Source organism: Pectinophora gossypiella, chromosome 8 (assembly GCF_024362695.1).
Source record: "Pectinophora gossypiella chromosome 8, ilPecGoss1.1, whole genome shotgun sequence".
Classification (NCBI taxonomy): domain Eukaryota; kingdom Metazoa; phylum Arthropoda; class Insecta; order Lepidoptera; family Gelechiidae; genus Pectinophora; species Pectinophora gossypiella.
The window spans coordinates 9,403,589-9,429,412 of record NC_065411.1 but is presented as its reverse complement, the minus strand read 5'-3'; the positions used below and the strand labels follow the sequence as shown (position 1 = coordinate 9,429,412).

General features: G+C 35.0%; 1 protein-coding gene across 1 annotated transcript; it reads right to left on the bottom strand.

Annotated features, from left to right (window-relative positions):
* Positions 1 to 230: 230 nt before the first annotated feature.
* LOC126368746 (uncharacterized) lies at positions 231 to 25,824 on the bottom strand. Its single transcript, XM_050012887.1, has 5 exons — positions 25,520 to 25,824; positions 10,001 to 10,127; positions 7,198 to 7,515; positions 3,479 to 3,593; positions 231 to 2,889 (listed from the first exon to the last, which is right to left on the bottom strand). The coding sequence occupies exons 1-5, from the start codon at positions 25,575 to 25,577 to the stop codon at positions 2,764 to 2,766; spliced, it is 744 nt and encodes a 247-aa protein (XP_049868844.1). The 5' UTR covers positions 25,578 to 25,824; the 3' UTR covers positions 231 to 2,763.

Sequence of the window (25,824 nt, the reverse complement as noted above, 5' to 3'; positions counted from 1 at the left end):
ATTATATTGCTTCTCTTTATTTTGATCAGAATAATAATGGTAAAAGATGTGTGTATTTGTGAGTATAAACAAGGCTCATCATTTATTAGAAAACAAAGATAAAAGATGTATATAATGTCTGTTATTCACGAAGTTAGAAGGTTAAATAAAAGGCAGCTCTGTTTAGCGTCATCTAGTTTTTTGGGAAAAAGAAAGGAATACTTCAATAGGGTAAAAGGAAAAATAACAAATCCGTAAAAAGCAAATTATTTATTCTTTAACCGAATAATCTCTAGAAGACTAAGTTTTTTAATTCATTTTATCTATGGATGCGGATTGACTAAATAACTCATAGGAATTTCATACAATTATAATATGTATTAACAAACTTGCTACATATTTACAGTACTTATTGGCATGCTTAGCACGACCTCTAACTTAAAATTATAATGGTAATGATATGTAGATATTTATGAAATGTAAGGACCTAGTTAGTTGCCCTGGTACATGGTATGACTGTAAAGCAATTAAGACGCAAAATCGGCTAGCAATAAAAATAATTCATTAGTTTTAAAAATAAAAATATTTAAATAGAGAACTAAAAAAACAACAAAGTATTGCAATATATTTTCAAATATATATTTTTGTAATATATTTTTTATACTATCAAGCAAAAATTAAATTAACAAAACGATTTTAATTGAAAAAAAAAAGAAAGTACAAATGCCAGTATTCCCGCCAACTTATTGTATAGTGGCGATAAATACATGTCAAGTTATTAACTTGTTAAAGGAATAAAACCATTTTTGTGATAGTCAGCCAATTTTACGACAACATTACTGTAAAATACAAACGGGATATCATTACTAAAACTTTTTTTTTAAATACTTAATACAATCTAATTTGTGGGAAAATAGCAACATAAACCATATTGGTGTGGCAACACCAACTTTAGTGTTGCCATTTTCGGCACTTTAAATTGTACCAAATACCTTTAGAAACAATTCATTTTAACAAAAATGTATTGATTATAAGTAGTTATAATATTAAAAACTAAAATATGCATTGAAAGTTAATTCAGTTTATATCTATTCACATTTATGCAATTTCTAGATCCTTTAAAATTTACAGACTAAATAGTCAAATGATTAAATTCACTGTGTTTATATTAAAAAATATATATTTTAGGACATACATACATGCCGCGTTTGACAAAAAGATATATACGTACTTAATGAATATGTTTTTTTCAAAAATTAATCACCTAGATACCAACATTTTAAAAATACAATGCAGTTTATATTTATTTTTGTATACATTTTGTCTATTAATTTCAATTTGTGTAAAATCTTTATTTCAACAACTATTAAAATCTATTTACAAAGTTCAATAGATATGACAACTACCTAATTTATAACATAATAAAATCCGACGTCGTATAGGAATATATAAAACGCTTAAAACTAGATAATGGAAAATAAATTACTAAATCATGATACTCTTGCGTCTACAAGCTATCACAGGATGTTCTGAGCTATAAGGACTGACATCCTTTTAAGGCTGATTTTTGATTATTCAATGCTATGCATCAAAGGCTATAAACTAACCAAAAACCGGTCCTTAGAGACTAAAATAAATCTTCCAGGCTAGTGCAAACGATGATGTGGTAACTATGACCTGCATTAGCCCACACAGTGAATAAACTTCTGACATCCATAATCTAAGCTTCTGAGTTTCCAGTCATTTCTTCTTCGCAGCCATAACACCTTGCGAAATGATGTAGATTCATATATGTTAAAAAGACCTACAACAAGGTTATCTATGATAATTATGTTGAATAAATGATTCTGATTTCTGAGTAATCAGGAACGGGATACGCGTCACGCGCTGTGCGAATTATATCGACGGCTTTGACCAATAGGCGAGCGACGTCTATCCAATTCGCAGCGTCTATTGGTTAAAACTCTCGATAAAATCTCGCCGCGGCGGCGTATTTGCCGTGCAGAGCCTACAGGTATAGACTAAAAATCTTGTTGAAGTTTATTGTAAGCCTTGACTATCTTTAAACTTCATGATCTATAGCAAAAGACAAATAGAGGACCAGCCTAACATAATATTTACACAATAAAACTTAAGTTAATCTACATACAAATCTAATAAAAAATACATAATTCATGTAAGTAAATAAATAACACTTGATTCTTTCTTTGCGACTTGAGCAGACCTATTTGCCATCAAAAAGCGTTTTGAAAAGCTTAACAACAAATTCAGAATACATTAACATAAGTATATTTGGTAAAACAAAATGGAATTTCCTTAGTAAAACTATCATTTGGGCTTGAGATAATGCTCTAATTCAGTCGGCTTTTCGTCCACGAGCGCACAAGGTTAGTGATAGGTAACTTTACTATTTTCAGTAGTATCAAATCAATATTTTTTAAACATGAATTATTATTAGTGATTTTTAAAATTACGGCTACGACCTCAATGCAACTGATAATGAAAATTTTATTTAAAACGAAAAGTACAAGTACCTACTTATTCCAATAGGTATTTAAATAGAGGTAGGTTCGTTAAGACAGTAATTCCAAACATCTTGTGCCTACAAGTGGACGAAATGCAACAAAACTATGACATTGATATCACTATACTTAACTATTATACAGAATCAGTAACCAAGGAAAGTGTCAGTTCACACTCATTATTTACAGTTCATTGAGTATAGCTATACTTGGCTCACTTCAAGTCCCGATTTTACACCCTATTAACTTGAAACTTCGCACATTACGCCGGTACTAGGTAGAATAATAGGGTTACTAACAAAACCATGCTAGCCAAAAATGTGTTTTGGTTGTTGTTCCCCCGGCTGGGCGCCCAACACTCATGCCCCCGATATTCAAGGCAGAAATTCTGTAAATAAATAAAACAAGATAATTAACAAACCCAAATACTGCCGCAATCCACTCGTTAGCGATAATTGCGGGCATTCGACGATACTACTTAATTATTGAAAGTTCCAAAAGTTGATTTAAAATAAAATTAAAAATTTATCTTGTTCTGAGTTTTTGTTCATAATGTAAAATAATTTCCGGTAAGGAAATAAACAGTGCGGTAATTCGATTATATATTTTATTTTCGATTAAATTTAATTAGGTACTTAATTCAGTTTTCCTCCTTCCCCGAGATAATCTAATTTCGTAAAATTCCTTAATCAGCATTAGATAAATTGTAAAAACATAATAATCGGTCGAATAAAATGTTTTTCCACCAGTTTGTTGTTTATATTCTCCACACTATAATGGTTTACAACCATAAAATATAGGAGATATAGTAAATAATTAATTAAAGAATAAAACTATGCCAATTATAAACGAAATACATACGAACGGCAAATAATTAATTGAGAACAATCTTTAATACATTTCACTACTGACATATTATGTCCCATTTCCTATTGGGTATAATGGAATATATTGTGATGGGGCAAATTTAAACTCACCTTAATAATATTAGAAGACATGCGCGTTAGGAAGTCGCTGGTAAAGTTAGCCGCCTCCCTACCACAGGTCCTCAGCACAGTGCGCTCAGAACATGTCAAGTATTCTTGGAATGAACTGGAAATAAATGACATTTAAAGACATTAGCAACGACGCAATCACTTCACGAACCTACGAGCTAAGTGGAAAAGCACAGTTTATAATGAATGTATGATATAATATAGAACTTAGATAAACTCATGCCCATAATTAATGTTCGAGTAATACCTGCTCTGTAGTCACGACTCGTCAAAACCAACTTTGAACTACTTCTAAAGTATGGTAGGTTATCAAAACGTTGCCTATGCGACGGGCACTAGCCAGACCACTAGCTCTGAATTATCACGAAAATATTGATTACATCAGCCCGTTCGACAATTATATATGACTGTTATTAGGAGGCAAAATTATACGTTCGACGGTAGGCAAGAATTTCGAATGACGATACCTACACCTAGATAATAATTAATATCGTCACTGCAAAATTACGTAAACCAAAATATCCTAAAAATACACTCAATGTACAATGACGTTGACGGTTAAAAGTTATGAAAAAACAAAGAAAAAAAAAATTTTACGGCATTTTTTGAACCGGCCTTTTGGCGCATACATAATTTTGCCGTTTCAGAGACGATATTATATCTACCGCATGCCACGTACTTTACCTATCCAAAGAAAACGCGCTTTCCTCCTTCTGCTTAATATCTTAAACTCTGCCTTAGTAACTCAAACTCATTTCCAAGTTAGCCAAAAGTCGTTTTTAGCTTAACAACTGCTTTCAGATGACAACAACTGACACCAACGGTCCATTATGCTCGCAGAAACTAGAACAACGAATTCCACTAAGTGGTCATTCCACTTGCATTTTGGTGTGGGTAATTAACAAAAAGTAAATTCATGAATTATTTGCTAGAAGTGTTTATTATTGTAATTTGAAGCAGGAAAGGCTCAAGCGAAAACAGCCCGAATGGCCACTGTCTATTGTGACCTAATCCCTAATATAAAGTCCTCCTAGACCAATCCGCTTAATAATCTTATCACTTTCATGTTTTTATGTATTTTCACTTTTAAGTCAAATAAAAAGTTTTTGAAAACTCGAACATGGCACTAATTTTCTGTAAAATTATTTCACCACCGAACAATTTGCGTATGACAGAGCCAACCTACTAAATAAACATCATCGGATTTCATTCGTTTATTTAAAGTGGCAACTGTTAAAACTTAGTGCGCGTCGCACCGCCCTTTGTTTTTCAGCGGGTAATAGCGTTTTTGTTTATCTTTCCATTGTGCCAGCGAGTGCGGCGATGTGTGAATCCTGTGATAGCAGACGAATATTTTTAATAGAAAAACTGACCAGCACTAACGTTGGCTACGGACGCCGTAACAAAATGACCAATGTTTTGAAACTAGTAGCCGACGAGCACCGGCTAACTTTTTAAAACCTTCATTGTAAAAACGGCTGAATCAAAAAATACAGAGTGAAGCTAAAACTGCCACAATTGAATACCCTCTATGAAGAAAGTTTAGGTGGAAAAGCTTTTATATTCAATTTTTATAGAAATATAATTTTAGAACAGAGAGTAAATAGATTAAAACTATAGATAAATAGTTAGTACTTGCACAAGTGTTTCGATTTGTAAAAGTAAAATTACAGATTCAATTGTATGAGAATACGAGGGATAACGAATTCATTAATGTTAAAAAATCCCAAGTGCGTCCTTAATACGATAGCGAAGCTGAATTTTGAACAGCCTGTTAATGGCATAAAATGGGAGACAAAAAACCTGTGAAACGACTTGAGTAGCTTAGTCTCAGATATCCATCGAATTCGGGAAGATCTATGGGAAATTAATGACCGATGGAGTTACGTACGGGTTTCCCTGCTAATTCCGCATAATACCTGAGATTAACAGAATATCGGCTTTCCTCAATTCCAGTGCCGTATTAGTCAGTTTACTTACATAAACTATTGAAAAATAAAAAAAAAAGGAAAATCCATTGAAAAAAATAAACTATTACAATTGTCTAGGTTTTGTGTTGACAGACTGGTCTTAAATAGGCTGGAATTTATCCCGTAAAACGTCTTACCGCGTAAAATAAGACCTTTAGTACACGTTAAAAAAAAATAGGCAACGCGTCAAACAGTTTATTGCCTTATAGTTTTATCAGGCGTTACTTCAATTTGATATATTTCTATTGACTTATTGATCCATATTAGTCAGTTTACTTACATAAACCATTGAAAAAGCAAAAGGATGGAAGGGTTACAAAAAGTTATACAACTTTTTACGCGCAATTCTAAAGTCATTTACATGTAAATTGGAAATGAGTAGATGTCACCCAGCGAGATAAATATACATAAGGCTATTTTATCAGTCGATATCGCCTTGGTATTACTGAAAATCACGTCTCGGGAGGTAATTAGGAAAGGTACCGGTTCTATAAGTCGAATATTTTATTACCGACGGCTATTCAATATTCAAGGCCCACTTTGAAGTGCTCGGAACTCGTCTCAATAACTTCCATAACAGTTCGTTTGCAAGCTCAAATCAGATGACGTCATCGCTACACTCCTTTTGAGTTCCATGACATCCTATTCATCGAATTATTACCTACAACATCACCTGATAAATTCGTTTGAAAAAAGAACTGAGTGTTACAGAACCAGGTGCCTTTTTGTCTAACAATTAGACACATACGTACAATGTCTCACTTCCGTAATGCCCAATGGGTGGGTAGACCCACAAGTAATCAAAAACAACATGCAGCTACTGTTGTTGTTGAAAAAAATTAACCTGTCACATCCCCAAAAAACATAATTATAGAAGGCGCAGAACAAATTTAATACCTATTTTCACATTGCTGGGGTAGGCACGTAATTATCCAAAAATATACCTAATAGCAGAGGCATATATAAAAATGATTGCTACTTGATAGTTGGATCAGATATGAATAGAATTATGTTCCTACCTAAAAGCTTCTCTTTATTTTGATCAGAATAATAATGGATGGAAGATGTGTTGTGCCTGGTTGTAAATAAAGATCAAAGATGCATAAGTCTGTTATCAATGACATTAGAAGGTGAAACGAAGGAAACACAGCGCCATATATTTTTGGGGAAGGTAGCCTCGAAAGTCTCTCATTAATATATTAGGGATAAATCTACTGACTAATTCTCTTTGAAATTTTATGTAATCTCAAGATATCCAACATTGAAATTCTCGTACATCAAAGGAAAATTATAAAGTTTACGTAAATCATTTTATGATCGCATGAAATAGACGTTATTGCGCATTATTCTATTTTGGATTTAACATTACTACAACTATTATAATTGTCTAGATTTTGTGTTGAAAAAGACTGGTCTTAAATAGACTGGAAGTTATCCTAAATAATTTCAAAACGTCTGACCGTGTAAAGTAAAATACTTTACACGTTAAAAAAGTAAGCAACGCGTCAAACAGTTTATTGCCTTATACTTTTATCAGGCGTTACTTTAATTTGATACGCTTCTATTGACTTATTGATACAAGAACGCAAAATTAATAACACAAACTGTTGTTTTTGACGAGCCGTGTTTATGCCAGGCACCTCGACAGAGAATTACGAATGCGAGTGTTAAACATCTGTGGTAAAGAATGTGTGATACCTGCGTACTAAAAATAATAATTTCTTTACTTACCAACAAACTTTCCTCAAGTAGTCCTCGTGACTAGCCGCTACATCTTGCTGGTCAGTTTGATAGTGGTCGCTCCTCTGGTGGTCACTGAGGGTCGTCAACGTCGTTTCATACTTCCTACTGCAGACCTCGTACTCCGACCGCACCGTCTTAACACAATCAGCATGCTTCAAGTACTCATCCTGGTATGTACCCCTGGCACACAACTCCTGCACCACGTCTGTGATCCCAGCGTATATTCTCCTGAAGACAACTTGTTCTTGCTTCTCCATACACACTTCTGTGTAGTTGTCTATGCACTTTATCCCGGCGCGGAGCTCGCTGCAACAAATATTTACATTTGATTATTTCTGTCACGAAGTTGACGTCGTCCTGGGAGAGGAAAGCAGGACTTTGAGTACTCCGCCGTGTTGAAAGAGAGAAATATGAAGTAGTTTGCATATGGTTAGCAGCTTCAGTGCAACTACCGAACGTTTAAAGTTATTAATCCTCCATTCAAATAGCTAGCAAATCCACCTGAACGCAGTAAACGACAATCTAGGTAATCCGGACATTTGCGTATTTATGAACGCACCTGATTACAGATGCAAAATTGTAATATGTTCGTCGATCCATTCGCTGCATTGAAGTGCTTCATTGGCTATTCAGCGCCCCATCAAGCGGCGAGCGAAGTTAGTCTGTCGGACAACTGAAGCCAAATTGCTATTTACCGCAAACAAGAACAGTAAATTAAGATGAGCTAACTGCTCTCCATTCCGCTGGAAGTTCTCAACTCGCGTCTTCAAAAGTTAGGCATCGTTCATAAACTACTTGAGCCTTTTTACACGAGGGTTCTACCACAACAACTTACGTCTATAGATTACGACACTGATAAGTACACGGCTCATTGAACAACGTCTATGTTAATTATTATGGTTGTGTCAGAGCATTTGAAGGTCGGCCGCTACATAACACGCTGTAGACAGATCTATTTTTACGCATATCTGCTGTTTTATAATGTGCCTTACAAAGCCGCAATCTGATGACATATGTGTTATGTAGGTACCTACCTACTCATTAGAAAATAGTACTCGAGTGTCTAACCCTGACCTTTCTGAAACATGTATTTTTTATTAGAATTCAGGAGCTTGCATGCCTAAGTGAACTATAATGAAGTCCCGAGCCCGCCTTAAGCTCGCGCAATGTGCTATTAAACCTAACCCTTTTTAGATTACAAGAGGAGACCAAGTCTTCATATAACACTACGCTATTTATATATTTATACTTTTCTTGATGGTCAATTGAACCTAAATATCTTCGAAGGAGATTTTTATAAGAGTCAAAGCTGTGTTGTCTACTGATTTGATAAAAGTAACTAAGCAGGTAATATTTGGAAACCTTCCACTTTTTTAGCCTAATAATACGTGTGATAACATAACACACAGGAAAGATATACATAAATTAGGTTGGGGTCATCATCAAGACTAGATATTTTTCTTCTAAGATATAGTTATCTAAATAGAAAAAAAAGTTGATTAAAGTAGAAATATTCATTAAAATCATTGTTAAGTACTAACATTACTGGATCCAAGTTATCCGAAATAAAGCTTACTTTTGTCAAACAAACTGAATATTTTAAAGAAATTATGACAAGTAGTACGGACGCACCCTACCCAACTGACTATTTAGCAAAAGTTATCTAGTTTTCACAAAGTTCTAGACGTCCTAATTGGGCCAGATCGTCTTGCTATGATACTAGACTCAGAGTAGATAAAGCCCGTATTTAATTACTTCTATCCGTCTGTAAAGGTAGTGAGGCATAATAGCATTGATGAATGTGGAGGAATCAAGAGAGTTCTGTCAGGATCGACGCAAATGGAACTCGTGTGAGTTTATGTATTGTATGTATGTATATTCTATAGAGGTGTAGATGTATTAGGTATGTAAACCTCGAACTCTGATAGTACATTTACATAGTATCTTTGTATATAATATTAGATACAAAAAAGTCAGCTTGCAAAGTAAGCTTTCAAAAAAAGACTAACTTTACTGAAAGGCGAAAAGTCCTTTTTCTTTCTTTATCAATATCATCATACTGTATGATGATTATACCGCAATCTGTCTATTTTTAGTTCACTGGTAACCTAGATTTTCTGGACACCTCTGGGGCGCCTTTTTTCTGGAACAACAATAGGCTAGTTTTCAACTAGTCTAATCAGTTACTTTTTACTAATCGTCAAAACACGAAATTACTATGGAATTTGTATGAATAATTACACTGTGACGTCATAGAAATATATATATGGCCAGAGGACCACCCCAAATATAATCGTGAGCTTATATATAATGTTTATGTTATGTTATTGAATGAAAATTAAAAATCAATCTTTCAAGTTCTGTAATTTTTCCAAACCACAAGTTGTTACCTTGTTTTTCCGTCCGCCTGCGATTTTGTCGTAAACATTTCAGAACGTTCCAGTGGATGTTCTAATTATAACTAGTCTTTTTTTTTTTGTAATTCTGTGGAACTCACTGTAGTTCTTGTCTGGCCGTGGTTCACTGGCTTGCTTCTTGAACGGGAAGCGCCGGTTCGAACCCAGGGACTTGCACCAATGAGGTATTAATTTATCTTAAGTGCAGTTTTCACTATCACAGTTGGCTCGGCCATTATAGACGGCGATATGGCTCACCTATCACGTTGGTCTAAGAGAAAGCTCCGTGAGGTGTGAGTACTTAGTTCATCTTGTGATGGATGTACCGTTACCTACCCCAATTGGGATATTATGGTGAGTTTATGTTAAGTATTTTTTTTTTTTGTAGAACTTACATGCAACTCTTATCCAACTCTTCCCTGGTAAGCGCAAAGGATATCTCCGGAGAACTGAGGACCGGCAGCGCCATAGAGCATCGCTGCAGTAAGTCTTCCTCCTTATTGCAGTGCCCCTTGAGAGCATCTGTTGACAAAGATAATGATGTTGAATTGATTGTCAATTAGGGACGTCGCCGTTGATTGTGTGGTCGTTACGCATATTGGTACTGTGATTGGTCATAAGACTGTTGGTCGCTATTGCGCTGGGAAACATTTTGTTAAAACACATATTTATTTAGGCATATTTTTATTGTAGATAAACTTTTTTTTTAATCATTAGAACTATATAGGAAATCTCATTGGACATTGAAGACATTGGACTTAATACTCCGGGTGAGAGCCTTCAGCGCTCCCCATTTGTCCGGCCAAGTAGTTAATGCCATCTGCGGCAAATCTACAATAAGTCACATCAAAAAAAAGTATCTTAATACTACATTTGGTAATCGAACCTTTGATTAAACGCATGAATATTTGGTGAATATCCGCTTTGTTTAAAGCCACCATCATTAGTTGTATACCAAAAGAAGTATTTTCATTCTACCATTAAATTGCCTGGCATGTACCGAAAAAAGTTTGACCACTGAATAGATTAATAGATTAGTGATGATCACAAAATCTGTTCGACTATCAGCGGCTAGCTGCTCGTTACCAGACCGTGACATTTTAATCTGGTATTTTAATTAGGTAGGTTTAGTTAGTTGGGTACAATAATGTTCTACCAGACAAGTGCCGAATTTCATCCAAAGCAAATCTAGAAGTCATGTCAAAAAAAATATGATTTAGGTTTCCACACATTTTTTTTACGCTTTATACGAAACGGCAATAGACTTCTAAATGATATTTTCTTGTATCTTATTACTTATTTATATAATTCTATTTACTTAAGGAAATATACGTATTGTAGGTACCTACCTATTTTCATAGTCTTTCAAACATATTAAATGATAAGATATTAAGTCTAGACGTAAACTTTTGATGAGATAAAAATGCGTCAAGTGGACTTATAAAATACCTCTAGCGTTATGAGAAGAATAGATTATAAACTTGATACGGTGACCCTTGTGACGGTATCAAACTCATTGGTTGATATTCTCCATCGAATTAACGTTCTGGCAGATTACATCTTAGAAATCATTCTTAATTCAAATTAAGAATAAAATTCTAGAATCCTTTTGGCTTCTCTCAGCAGTCAAATATAATATAAATCACTATGGATTATCATCAGCAAAGAGAATATTATCATTACTATCATCAGTTTTCATTTCAACCTGGCCAGTTATGTACCATTTATACACCTTTATACACCTTTTGATACGTTATTTTACTTTAGATAAATTCCTTTAGTTATAATCGAAATCATGTTAACAATAAAACGAATATTAATTACTGGTGGTACAGTATAGGTTACTGCCTTATTTATTGGTTACTACTTACTGATGTAAGTACGTAGTCGTTACATGAGCCATGTCAGGGCCCTTTGGCGACTCTATAGTAACCCTGACACCAGGGTTGGTGAGATTGGTACCTCACAACCCACACGATAGAAAAATATTTATTTATTAATGTATACGTACGGTCACAAGCATTAATATGCATACACTTTGGTACCATGTCTCATTAACTTTTTTGTCAAATTGAACTGTAAGTCTCACTAAATGTAAAATATGTTAATGCGACAGAGTCCTAAAATGGGTACATTATATTGCTCATGACTGTACACAATAAAACATACAAAGAGAACAGACAGTACGGGTAAACTTATCTCTAAACGAAGATATTTCTTCCAGCAGACCTACGTTATGAGACAGATATTCAACGTATAATATTATATGGCTAGACATACATACGCGTACAAATTATTTAGATATTAAATTAATACTAATAGATAACAACTGTCTTCGTCGTAATATCAACATAATCCAAGAGATTTGAATAGAGAGAGGCGAACAGCATCTGTCAATGTGCTGCACCCTGTCCTGTAGGACGGTTATTATATTACACCCCGTCTCTCAAGTTACGTTAATTTAATATAAGAAGGTGACCTTGACTATGCCCTAATCGCCCTATATTCGCCCGATACGCCTTTTACAAAGTTGTTACGAAAAAAGTAAAAGTAGCTATTTATTTCCATCCATAATTGTAGGTGAGCGGGATCTGATCTTACGCTAGCCAAGTACAGTTGCCAGATGTTTTATTCAATCAACATTTCAATTACATTTGTTTAGTACATCGTCTTATTCGTTAAGCAAAAAGTCAAGTTCCACTTATTGCTTTGTTGGTCTTCGGTTCATTGAAAACAAAACAAACTATTAATCTAGTAGTTTATGAAATTGGAATACCATTGTATTTAAGTCTATAAATTATGTAATACAAACTGGATTAAAAGAAAAGAAAGGAAAACATGAAACAGTAGGACTAGGGCCCTGTGCTCAGAGGTTTTCTGGCCACGTCTTTCCCTCAGCGTTACAGATTCCGATGTGGTAGTAGTTTTACAGCTAGTTACACAATATGTAATTTAATTGTTTGACGTTCAAAAAGCGCTAACTTTGTATGCCAATTTTGAAAAATAAATATTTTTGAATTTTGAATTTTGAATGAATCCAAAAACTTAATAGGTACCGTAACGTGAAATGCGGCGAAAGTAACGTGAGAATCAATGCATTATCATTCTATATATATATTTGCTTATTACATAATATAATAACACGAGTAGGTACATATTATATAAATCAGTTTGGGCTTGCCACGTGTTACAGTCCCATTTGTATAAAACGAGGGTTCCTAAAGAATTCAAATATCATTTCTATACCCAAGAATGAACAAACATTTATTATGTCAAATACCTATTCAAACCTCACAGTGAACACTCGAAGGAATTAACGTAATTATCACATCCAAAAATGGACATGTATCTACCTATAACAAGTTTGGCGGTCGTTATTATACTATTTAGGTATTATACAATTCCATCTGTATAATTTTTGATAAAGTGCCAAAATGATTACGTCATCCTAAGTGATATACAGGAGTGGATGATACAGCTCATATTAAAGAAAGTCGATAAAGATCGTGATTGTTTCTCATTGAGGAATTTCTTCTTCACCTATATTTACTGAGTTATTCTGTTCTGTGCTAATTTTATTCGACATTTTCCTAAGATATATTCAAGTATTTTAAATAGCTCTAGTGGTCTACTTATTTATAATGTATGCTATTATTATTTAACACACTTAAAGTGAACGAAAATGAATAAATCACAGCTCAAGTTTAGAATTAGTTGGGTTTGAATGAAAGAGTAAAGCGCATTGTAAATGTTTATCAAAGGGAGCGTTCAAAAGATAAGCACTAAAACGTGCTCTTTGCACGGGCATATTGTTTATTCACATTTTCGCTCCGGTTTTATTACATTTTTCAATAATTGATTTTGATACGATGTGCTTTTTAGAGAACAATTTGAAAGAATGTAGGGTTTCCTGTGAACTCGTGTCACGGCAGGAAATCTTTACTCTCTTTTGAACTTTCCTTTGAAGATATGAACAGGTGGGCACTTCACGAATATGAGTTTCTTGTACATATGGGTACTTTACCTACCAGCACACCTTTAATGTACAAAATTAATCTTTATATCTACTTAAGGTATAAATAACTAATCAAAATTACCTACGCCGTTACTTTAATGAATTAATTTTCATTATAAGTAACAACCTACTCTCTAAGTACCTAGGAAGGTAGGTACTTAGAAATCCATAATATTTTCCTGTACCTAATTCATATTAAGACGCGATAATTTTGTCGATTTTCCTCTTATATTTTTACTTAATTCACTATTTCACAAACTGTAGTTGGTTACACTTACACGCTATCTATATTTGTATAGTGTGCGCACAAGCACGTCATCGTGGCCGATCGTGTTTCACGCGGCGCGCACGCGCGATCAGCTGTTTACGCACATGTGATTGGAAAAATTCTACTCCTGACTGTGGAACCTTATCCTCGGAACTATTCCGCTGCCAAATAGAGCAAGACATTCCTAGGGCTTCCCTTTGGCAGATAAGAAACGGTAAACGCATTCTAATGGAACTTCACAATGCCACTTTCAGTTTTCTTCGTTCTCGTGTACCTACTCATTTTCTCTGGAATTCTTACATCATGACGTTATCGCAATGAGGGCTTGTAATATTGCTAATTAAGACCTATTACGTTGTAAACCGTTATAACAGATCGCTCCTTCATATCTTGGCATTGGCCTCGAGCAGCTGACATCGTGTGTGTCCTGTAGAACAGGTAGTTATTTTTAACAGTGCCGTTCTAAGAACCATACATTCCGCGGTATGGTGGGGAGCCGAGCCCACCACGCCGCCTGCTGTCATTGGCTGGCAAACATCGTACGATGTTTTTGCGCGTGTGTGAACGGCTGTGTCAACACGCAACACACTCACATCCAATCGAAGCATGATCGAGCAGCAATTTAAGAAAGATCGGTGGAGCACCGCCAATTGACTGATTAAATTGCTCTGATGCCTTAGGAAGTCAAGCTTCGCCTTGACACAATGACGTTACTCTATTTGTTTTGATTGACTGTTAACCCCCTCGTAAGCAAATTGTTTGTGTTTGTTTCTATTGCTGACGACACTAGTTCTAAAATCGTGCTATGTACTCTGCCAAGCCTGCAAATGTTATATTTAGTTCGTTTAATATTTAGGTTAGTCAACGGGCAAAATATTTGTCATTGTCGTTGTTGTTTACTGTCTCCTGCACATGTTCTTGTTTATGCTGCTTTTCCGGTTCGAAAAGACACATTTCGTTTTTTAAGTTGAAAAGTTTAGAATTTACTAGAATAATCTAGATACTACAATGATGACAGTGAACATTTTTTTATAATTTAGATTTCAGAATAGGGCCTGTTCGCCAGATCCTTTGATTCGCATCGCACCATACTCGTAAAAATTCCATTGATTATAAAATTTGACGCTTACTAAGTGAGGGGCTAGTAACCTATGCCTCGTATGTTGTAAACTATAAGTAACAGTAGAATATGATAGTTCATAACAGGATTCAATAACGTATCGCGGGGTTTAATGAGCGCAGTAACTAACACTTAGTCTAGGTACATTCATGTTACATAATAGGAATATTTATCGTCAGACGCTATAGTTATGTTAGATTGTGTGAAATGATTGTAATTAGATCAATCTTGTACATTTCAGTGATATCTTGCAGTATTTTAAGGTTTTGATAACATTAATAGCGCCACTAAGATGCAGTCACAGAAAATATTTAATATTTTTATAATATATCAATAAATAAAAAATATTAGTAAGTAGTCTTAGTGTAGATGGAAGATGATTAATATAGGAACCGAGACCTTTCAAATGAAAGAGCACAGAATGTTTACGTAGAAGACGTTTTTAGAATTATCGCGCTATAAGTTTTTATACTTGATAACTTTTGAGGACAAGTACCAAAACCGAGCAGAGACGAATACTTTTGATTGCAGGCAAACAACAATACACATTGATTTATCAAATCACTATTCCACAATAGTTCCTACTTGGACACGTTCCAAAAATATAACGTCCAACATTTTCTGTCCACGCTTATTTCCGCAATCAGTAACTTGGGATTCGGCAATCTATCAATTTCAAACGGTATTAGTAAACAATCTATTTCCAAAGCCCCTGGAGTGTACCCATCTACAATTTCTTGGAATTTTCGCGTGTAAGCTTTCTTTTTAAAACGAAGTTTGTAACAATTGCATTGGATGTTAAAAACTTTGAATAACATCGAAACACTACCGGCCTTACAGATAAAAATTCCAACCTTATTTCAAGATTATACTAGGAGTAGTTAAACCTGGTATAATAATAAGGAGATAATTTAAAAAATCAGAGAAAAAACTAACAAATCACCAAAAAATCACATCTGTAAATGTCAGTCAGTTTTAGGTCATTCCGAACGTAAGGGTGAGGGTTGGTTTAGCGATAGTATGAGACGTTACACCTAGGTATAAGTTATTCTGAGTTTATTTGTAGATTGTGCTTATTCTTAGGTTATGATCGGTATAAAAAGTTACACCAGGTTTATTGGTAAGGCCGTAATAAATAATTATGATTATAAATAATCATGTTTACTTCTGTAATACGCTAATTGCTTCAAAACAGTAATAATATGGTGTGTTGCATGATACTACAAATTGCAACTTTTGTACTTACGTATTTAGCGCTAGTAATATAGTTTAGTACAAAAGACATCAACGTCATCACTCCTGTCGTATTATTTCTAAACGAATTTTATTTTAGTTCCGCACTCAAAGTGTAAAAACGCGACCCTATTACGAAGACTTCGCTGTATATCTGTCCGTCTGTCTGTCAATCAGGCTGTAGCTTAAGAACCGCGATAGCTAGACAGTTGATATTTTCATAATAAAATGAAATAAAAAAATAATAAATTAATTTATTGGGGACTCCCATAAACAAACGCGTTTTTTTTTAAAATTGCTATGCAATATTTTAGATCACCTAAATAAATTAAATTTATCTTTTTCGGGGTTATTTGTTTAAATGTTTTTCAATAGGATATCAGCCCATATTTTGAATTTGTCAGAAAATAAATTTAAAGGTTATAATGATAAAAATGCCAGGTATTAAATGTGTTACTCTAGTTATTAATTAGTCATGTTTACCTTTTTTTTTATTTATTTTTATTTATTTTCTTTATACCTGCATTGATTTAAAAGATGTGTTACTGTTGCAGTTTCTTGTCATTTCGTCTCCTCGGACAAATCATGCGAAACGACGTAAATTCAAAAATGTTAAATTTATCTTCAACAAGTTTAGCCATAATAATTATGTTGAATAAATGATTCTGATTTGCTCTTTTTGGCTCTATATTTATAGTGGCAACAGGTTGGTAATATGAAATTTGTGTACCTACTGTTTTTTACCTAGTCAATGGTACGGAGTTCGACTCACACTTGGCCGGTTTTATGTCATTCTCGAAACTTTTATAACTATTTTCCTAAACTTATACGTGGATAGGTCAAATCACCACTGTTATCGTTACAGATCATGTGTTTTGTTACTAAGAATTAGTAGCAATAAAAGTAAAGATTATAAAATTGCATCATGGAGATGCACGACAAAGTGGTGTTACAAACATTGATAACAATGAGTGCAGTACTCGTTGTAAATAGCGTGATGCGTGATCGGTTGCGATGACATGTGACCTATTAACACCAAATATTATGTCAAATTTATCACTTTATCTACTTGCTGTTGGCGCTTTATCTCCTATATATAACCTATACAATATACACATATATAAATCACTAGCTTTTTCCCGCGACTTCGTCCGGTTGGCGTGTCTTAAATAAAATAGAGATCTTTGTGTGTGTGGGAGAAAGGTTAAAAAATGCTTAATTTTATTTTAACGGCGAAATGCCTAAGAACAAAATTAAAATAACCTAAAGACTTATAACCTACAATTATTTCAACAAAATTTAAAGCGTCTAACTTAAGCGGTTTAGATTTTTCATACAAAAGGATTTTCCCGCTACTTCCCGTTCCCGTGGGAATTTCGGGAATTCCTTTCTTAGTGCACCTCTACGGTATCTAAGCTACGTCCCTTCCAAATTTCAAGTGCCTACGTTTAGCCGTTTAGGCTGTGCGTTGATATGTCAGTCAGTGAGTCAGTCAGTTTCTCTTTTTATATATTTAGATTTTTACAAGACATATCGTTTTCTTATTTAGATTTCTCCCTGCACTTGATTTGCAGATAATACTCTGACGTTGAATTTAAGTACGTCAGCCAAATAGAGATAGCTATCTCATATAGATTTATAAGATAGAAGGTGTGACTAGCAAACTTGTCAAGATTATACAGATAAATATTCGATATTAAATCGTGCTGAAACTTGTTTGTTACAGGAGTTTTCCACATGAAAAAAAAAACAGTACGTACCAAAATATACTTCGCTATTGCGTCACACTTCGTGACAAGGATAAGTGAGACAAAGCAAGGTGATAGTAGTAAACATTATACATTTCGGAAAAAGCAACTCTTTGGCAACAGAAGTGGACACGTTGTTTATTCTTTGATGGATTGGTTCAAGTGATCGGAATTTTCAAAAGGATAATTTCAAACCCTGTTTTTGGTACAGATTAGAGATGATAATTTAGAAAAGTACCATAAATACTGTCTTTAGTGCGCTCCTTATTTGTTTGGCCCACAGTTAATGCCCAAGTCACCTAAAAAATGCAAACTTACAGTAACAAAAAACATGAAAGGTAAAAGAATGAATTAAATAGTTATAAGAGGAAGAGATAAATCACTTTTACCCGTGTGTTTGCACATGTTACATATAGACATTATGAAATAATTCCTCTTTTACTTTGATAGTGCTGTTTACCTTTCATTCATTTATTATGACTTAAAATCATAAACGAAGTTACATTACATTTTTAATCCAAGTCTATTGTTTTATCCTAAATTAAAAAGTACGGTAGTTCGGTCTGCGATTGTTGAAGTAAAGCAACTTTCGCAGAGGCCGGTCATAGGATGTGTGACCACAAAAAAAGTTTTCAACTCGAGCTCCTCCGTGCTTCGGAAGGCACGTTAAGCCGTTGGTCGTTAATAACCATCAATCCGCACTGGGCCCGTGTGATGGTTTAAGGCCCGATCTCCCTATCCATCCATAGGGAAGGCCCGTGCCCCAGCAGTGGGGACGTTAATGGGCTGATGATGATAATGAGTTACTCAGTAGCATACTCGTAGGATAAGGAATGAAAAGTATTCCGCCAGTAGGTAGGAAAGTATCAAAATATCAGAATATAGACGTGGAATTTTGAAAAAGGAAGATTTACAATTTGTTCTGAAAAGGTACACATCTTCGTCTATCATGTGGGCTGAGAGGTGGGTGACCAACCCATGGGCGGGTTGTCACTGTCATTTTATCTAATACTCTATGGAGATAGGTTGTTTGCGACCTGCAGGGCTAAGGCGATTCTCACACTGCCCCGCATGATGCCGCATGAACGCGCGTGGATGCATTTTCTATGTGTTAGACCGTACGTGTTTTCTATGGAGATACTTACAAGCAACGGAAGAACACGCATCCACGCGCTACGCAGCATCATGCGGGGTGTGATAATCGCCTTACATTCGCAACGCGATAAAATTATCGATCGATTCAATAATAAGTTGACCGGTGGGACTCTCCGATGCTGGCTCGCTGGATTCGGCTGCACGCAGTCGTATGATTGGCCGCCAGCGTCTGGGAGTCCATCCGGACTTGCCATTTTAATATATTTGTATGTTACTAACACTAGTTTTGTAAGCTTGCAATTTTACTAACAAATATGGATGTAAGCAATGTGGATGAGTCCGAAATAAATGATTATTATTATTATTATTAATAGATTTTTTAAAAATCGATAAGTTTGTTTTTTTCGCTAATATGCGTGACACATGATTTTGTTCGTATTTTGACAGAAAGACATGACTTATGGTTTCACATATTAGCACCAATGGACAAAACGACATAACTATATCGTTAGACGGTTAACGGCCTCCGTGGTCTAGTGGTTGAGCGTTGGGCTCACGATCCGGAGGCCCCGGGTTCGAATCCCGGTGGGGACATATCACAAAAATCACTTTGTGATCCCTAGTTTAGTTAGGACATTACAGGCTGATCACCTGATTGTCCAAAAAGTAAGATGATCCGCGCTTCGGAAGGCACGTTCAGCCGTTGATCCCGGTTACTACTTACTGATGTAAGTAAGTAGTCGTTACATGAGCCATGTCAGGGGCCTCTGGCGGCTGAATAGTAACCCTGACACCAGGGTTGATGAGGTTGGTACTCCACCTTACAACCCACACGATAGAAGAAGAAGAAGATCGTTAGAATCGATACAATTATCGTGACATAAGTTTATTTACGTTGCGCATGTTAGCCCTACTGGCGACCCCCCTGACGCGACTCCCCTGAAAGCTGGATCCGCTAACCCAACCCCAGTAACCCTGATTTCAGTGTTATTATTCAGCCGTCAAAAGCCCCTGACATGGCACATATGAGGCCTTTAAAATCAAAGGCACCTAAACACCATATAACTTGGCTAACTCGCTTTGTATAGTTGGGCATTAATTTTACTAAGTAATGCAACTAACTTCCTTTAAAATTAAATTTAAAAATACTACGTTTCTAAAACGAATCTTGACGAAATATAATAGCAGCTATTTTTTGTTTTCTGAACACTTGACACACTTGGATTTAACTGCCTTTGATTTAATAGGCCTCATATAACGACTACTTCCTTACATCAGTAAGCAGAAACCGAGACCAATGGTTTAACGTGTCTTCCGAAGGCCTTAATATCATATTTTCGGACTATAATGTCCTGAACAAACTAGGTATCACAATAGAAACGCTACGACATGTCCCCACCGGGAGTCGAACCCGGGGCCATACAGACTGGAGAATGGTTACACAGCAGGTCATCTTCCTCTACGTTCTTCATTAATCTAATTCATTTGAATTTATAAGTGCACACTCAATTCTGACACACTGCACTGTACTAGGACTAAGTATCTTCTTTTCGTATGGTTATGAGATCAATGACCAACCTAGTCAACCACTAACAGCTATGATGATATCAGACAATACTAGCGTAGCAAATAGTGTCCTCACAATTGCGGCAGCAGGATTAGCGACAGACGTCCGTAAACCAGTGAGATAACGCGGTGGATTATGCCGCGTCTCCCGTCTCCCCTGCTCTATATCAAATCTGAGCCACATTCAGGCAAATATTACTACGCTCTAAGTAGGTATAGAGACACATTCCACAGATTAGCTTTGAGAATATATAAAGTGAAAATATTTTAATCAATCGTGGTTCTAATTAAATATAAGTTTCATACCCGGGTTTTACTATTTATTACGATATATTGAAAAATTGGCCAAAATTATTTCATGAAGATTAGTAAATGTCGCATTTCTAGACGCTAACTTTTTTTCAAAATATTTTCTCGCCAATGTTCTTTAAGATTTAGGTCGTTTACTCGAGCTGAGATTCGAGCCCAACTGGGCACCCTCAGGCCTGTGTCTGAAATGTTGTACCGGGTGAGAGCCCTCGCTCCCCATTTATCCGGCCAAGTAGTTAATTGCCATTTACGGCAAATCTACAATAAGTCACGTCAAAAAAAGGCCGTTTACTGAATCAAAAATCTTTGACAACTTAAATACGTTTAAATCTTAACTTTCAAGAAATCACTTTTTGGCATATAAGTAATAACATCTTATCGTTTCAGCTATCGCAAATAACATTTTCTTTTTTGAGATCTAGAATTACTTTCTTATTCAGAATATCTATTAGGTACTTTTTCACAAGACAAAACTCTTCTTTTTGTAAGGGTTTTTCCATATCCTTTCATTCATAACTAGAAAAGTAGGCATATTGCAGAATTATCTAGACGTGCATATCATAACTTATCGAACATTTGGCTGTATCTTTATTTTTATCATTTATTTATCAATAGTTGTTTTATCTTTGCAATCAGTTTTACTATGGCGGAAGATTTCTGGCCCATATTTTCATAAAATGCGAATTTTCCGCGAATTTATCGCTTTTAAGTATACATGTCATAGCAATATATCGGCAAAAAATATCAGAGTTATCGATCAAGATATCAGGTAATACTTAAATATTGTCTGCAAATGTTACATGAAACTGGTTAACCTTGTAAGAGACTTATGCTAGGTACCTACCTACTTTATTAATAAATTAGTTTGAATTACTCTAAACATAGCGTTAAAGAACTAAAAAAGAAGTGGAGCAATAATTGTTTACTAAAATTGTATTTTTCAATAATGTTGACACTCAAAGAATTAAGACTACTCAAACTGCTCGCTTTCTAGTTTCCCAAATAAACCATCGTTTTTATCAAACGACACTATAAAATACCGTTTTCCCTAATGACACTATGAATCCTCGAGGAATCAGTGCTGACGGTATAAAGCTGGGAATGATCGCGAGGCAAATCGGCCATTCCCGACGTCCCTGTGACGGCTCTTGCTCATTTGTCATCGCACTTGGATGGGATAACTTTTTGTACGGACCGCTGACTTCATCCCAACTTTTGTAAGGAAATCGCCTCATTATCGCAACACTAATGTGTTCCGGCGCCGCTAAATCATCTCGTTTTACGCGGAACGATTCGCAATTGGGCATTACGATAACGTTTTTGAACACCCGATGTTGTATCACACGATCAATTATAATAAACGCTTTATTTGCTTTTTTTATTAAACATAATTGGTATTTTCACGTTGACTCATACGTGGGTATTTGTAATTTACTAGTTGTACATACACTATTTTAATTAAATAAGGGAAATATACAAGGGTGTGTCGCGTATTTAAAATGCATTTATTAAATATACTAAGTTGATCACTCATTATTTCCTTGATGTGGTTAAAATTCATGTCTATTAATTCTGTGTGTCCACAATACTTACAACTACTACTTACTTGTGTGTACAAAATACGATTATTAATAGGTATATTTTATTCATACAAGCGAATAAATACAATTTTGATAAAACTGCGCTATCATCCCTATATCATTTTATTTATTTAAAGGTTTCGGATTTAACACCGAAAATGTTTAAGCCGACCTCCTGCGGGCAATAAATTCGGATAAAACAATTTCATCTCACTGGATTCGCGTCCCAAACTATGCGGCTTACCTCATAAATCCCGATTAGCCTTCCCCCGAAAGAATTATAGATTATTTGCGATACTATTTCTCTTTACGACACAACTTATCGAAAGCCCTTTTTGGATACGAAACAACATATTTTTTGATTACTTACAGAAAACGTATGATCTCACACATTTTTCGGAAAGTGGTTTTTATTGTATCTTTGTGAAGGTGACTCGAGAAAGCAAGCAAGCACTTTTTCTGCTCGACTTAGCAAAACTCTGTCTACAAATTCTAAGAAACATTTGACTTTCAATCCACATAAATCTATTAAGTACAATGCTGGGTTTTTCTACTTTACGCTGTTGTTTATAACGTAAAAGCGGCTAACGTGCGCTAGTTGGCTAGAATGAAGCATTACAGTAAATAGTACCTGGCACTAATACGCTAATAAAAACGGCGTTCCATTTGTGAGAGCGATATTGTTTCGCGCAATTGAGTTGAACAATGAATCGCTAAAAGTTAGGCTGTGAGATTCGAGTCGAAAAACTCGAGACAAAATGTTCATTGCCGCTTGTTGACTTAAGTGTTATGGGCCATTCTTACTGCTCTATTTGAAGTAGTTTCTGAGTCACTCCTGCAATATTTGCGCAAGCAGGTAATTAGCGTTGACAGTAAGTAGTATTGTATACTAAAGTATTACATAACTACGATACACTGTACGATACTACTATAAAAAAAAATGTCCATACGAATATTTTTAATATAATAAGAATTTATTTGAAATTAATACCGTAAGTAAAGAGATCGTTCCCGCATAGAGCAGGTAGGTAAGTACCTAATAAAATATCATAAAGTAATGACGGTTTTCATTTAAAGGAAAGTATTAAAGTTTTTGCTCGTTACAAGACTATTAATTAAATGGAGCGACTACATGGGTTTCAGCAGTCAGGCTTTTACGGAAAATAATGTTTCTTTCCTTTCTTCGTGATAGGGTGATAGTGTGATGGTGGTAACACCGTAGGTAGGCATACCTACCTACCTATGTACTTTTAGCGTTTACTATACGAGTTTGTGAATCATCTATTCCTTGTCCTGTTCTCAATAGGTATAAATTGTAGGAGATTTTATCTTTTCTATTATACAGTATACTTACTTACCTACCTATCCAAGTAAGGTTTTGTAGATAATACCCATTTCATTTTCTCATTTTATGGTTTCTCCGAGGATATAACATAAGTACGTAAATAATAAAGTGTATCTGATTATTCACTGTAAGTGAACGAGTGGAGTGAACCGTGCAGTAAATTCTGTGGCTGAATTATGCATCGATTCCAACCGGTCATCGTCGATATTCATCAGGGACCCATTGAATCAATCAGGGAATAATTGTACGGTACCGACAGTGCTGTCGAGCACTGATAAAAGTTCAAACCAGTATTTTGTAAAGGAATAATACATTTTCTCTTCGTCGCTGAAGTATGACGCTCATCTACGCAAATCAATTAGGTACCTACAACACACATATTTTAACTTTTTAAACATTTTATTCACACACGTCGTCATCGACTACAATAGCAGATTTATAGACGTTTCTAGACTATTCGGACAATGATTGGTGTTATATTGTTAATAGGAAACTAAACACCTATCTACACAGAAGGGCATTGAGCCAGCGAAGAAAGTTCACTATGCAACTGAAATTGTCAAATTAGATAGGTACACTTACCTACCTATCGAAGATTTGAAACGGATATTCCCAGCGCAAATATCAATACGGGGAACTCATCGTCACAGCGACAGATCTGTGGGTGTTTGGACTGTTGCCCACGGATGCCACGCCTCAGGTTAAAAACAACTTTGGGGAAAATAGCCCAGCGTTGAGCTTGTGGGCACGACCAACGCTCCAATGAACTTGGTCTAAACAACCTATGACGCGGTCGATACGTAGATATGCGTGATATTCGAATGAAATACCGTGTTTTCCGCGTCTGGTATGCTTATTCTATTGGATATTTGTTTATAATATTATAATATTTGAAACTCTGCCAGAAGGACGAGTTTCGACCTTCAGTTTCTTAACGAAGAGTCGGTTTTCTATCATAGTTTTCAGTGCTACGCTACGTACGGTTCAAGAGTTCACCAAAAGGGGTTGCACCAGTAGCCGCTGTTGTTAAGCTCAAAGACAAACCTAGAACGATATTTTTGTTACTAGCTTCTTTCCTACTTTTCATCATAAAAAATACTTTTTTTTAATCATAAACAATAAAAATTCAAATTATAAATAATTTAAATTATTTTGTAGTTGGTAACCTACTTAGTAGTTATTCTGAATTCCGAGTATTTTATAATGAATTGATATAAATAATTTAGTACTTATAGTAGTTAGCATATAGGTAGTAGGTATGATTACTTTTAAATTCAAGATAGTACCTATCTATAATAATATTATAACTACGGACGAGCCTCTCTCCTAATACAAGCTACCTAAAAGTTTGCTTAAAAAGACAGCTCAGCCTCTGACCTGATGTTAAAAAGCTTTCTTTAAGTTATAACAGATTTTTGGATGGTAGAGCAAGAGGATCCGAAAGTGAAATTATAACAAAACTGAAGCAGAAAGGACCCGCTTTTAGATTTAGGCAAACAAAGTGTGGCACTTCAACAAAATAATCTGAATTGACTGGTAGGTAGGCTAGTATTCATAATGAAAGTTCTTAAAACTCATGTTTAAAACTTTGAAACCGATTCTTTAGAGATTAAAATAAAATTTATATAAACTTACCTGTATTGCTCAACGTGGCCAAAATGATAAAACAGCAAAATAACATTTGTTTGTACATTTTGAATAACAGCAACACACTTTCTTTAGGAGTTTACCTTCAAACTTTATCACTATCAAGTCTACGAAAACCAAATAAAAAATTCAATACAGTAATTATTTACACAAATTTATACGGGTATTATAAATGTTAATTCTACATTATATTTGAACATTTAGCATATTAATTTCGTATCTGAAGACGTCGACTTATTTCAGCGAAAGCAACGACTACCTCCTTACACAGATAAGGCCAAACTGTTCCAAAA

What these genes read in the sequence shown, in the direction of transcription:
- LOC126368746 (XM_050012887.1), bottom strand. Translation starts at nt 25,577, where the DNA reads ATGTACAAACAAATGTTATTTTGCTGTTTTATCATTTTGGCCACGTTG. An exon ending in GAGTTGGATAAGAGTTGCAT is followed by an intron (nt 7,516 to 10,000) that starts GTAAGTTCTACA and finishes TATTTGTTGCAG; the next exon opens with CGAGCTCCGCGCCGGGATAA. An exon ending in TGTCTTCTAATATTATTAAG is followed by an intron (nt 2,890 to 3,478) that starts GTGAGTTTAAAT and finishes ATTTATTTACAG; the next exon opens with AATTTCTGCCTTGAATATCG.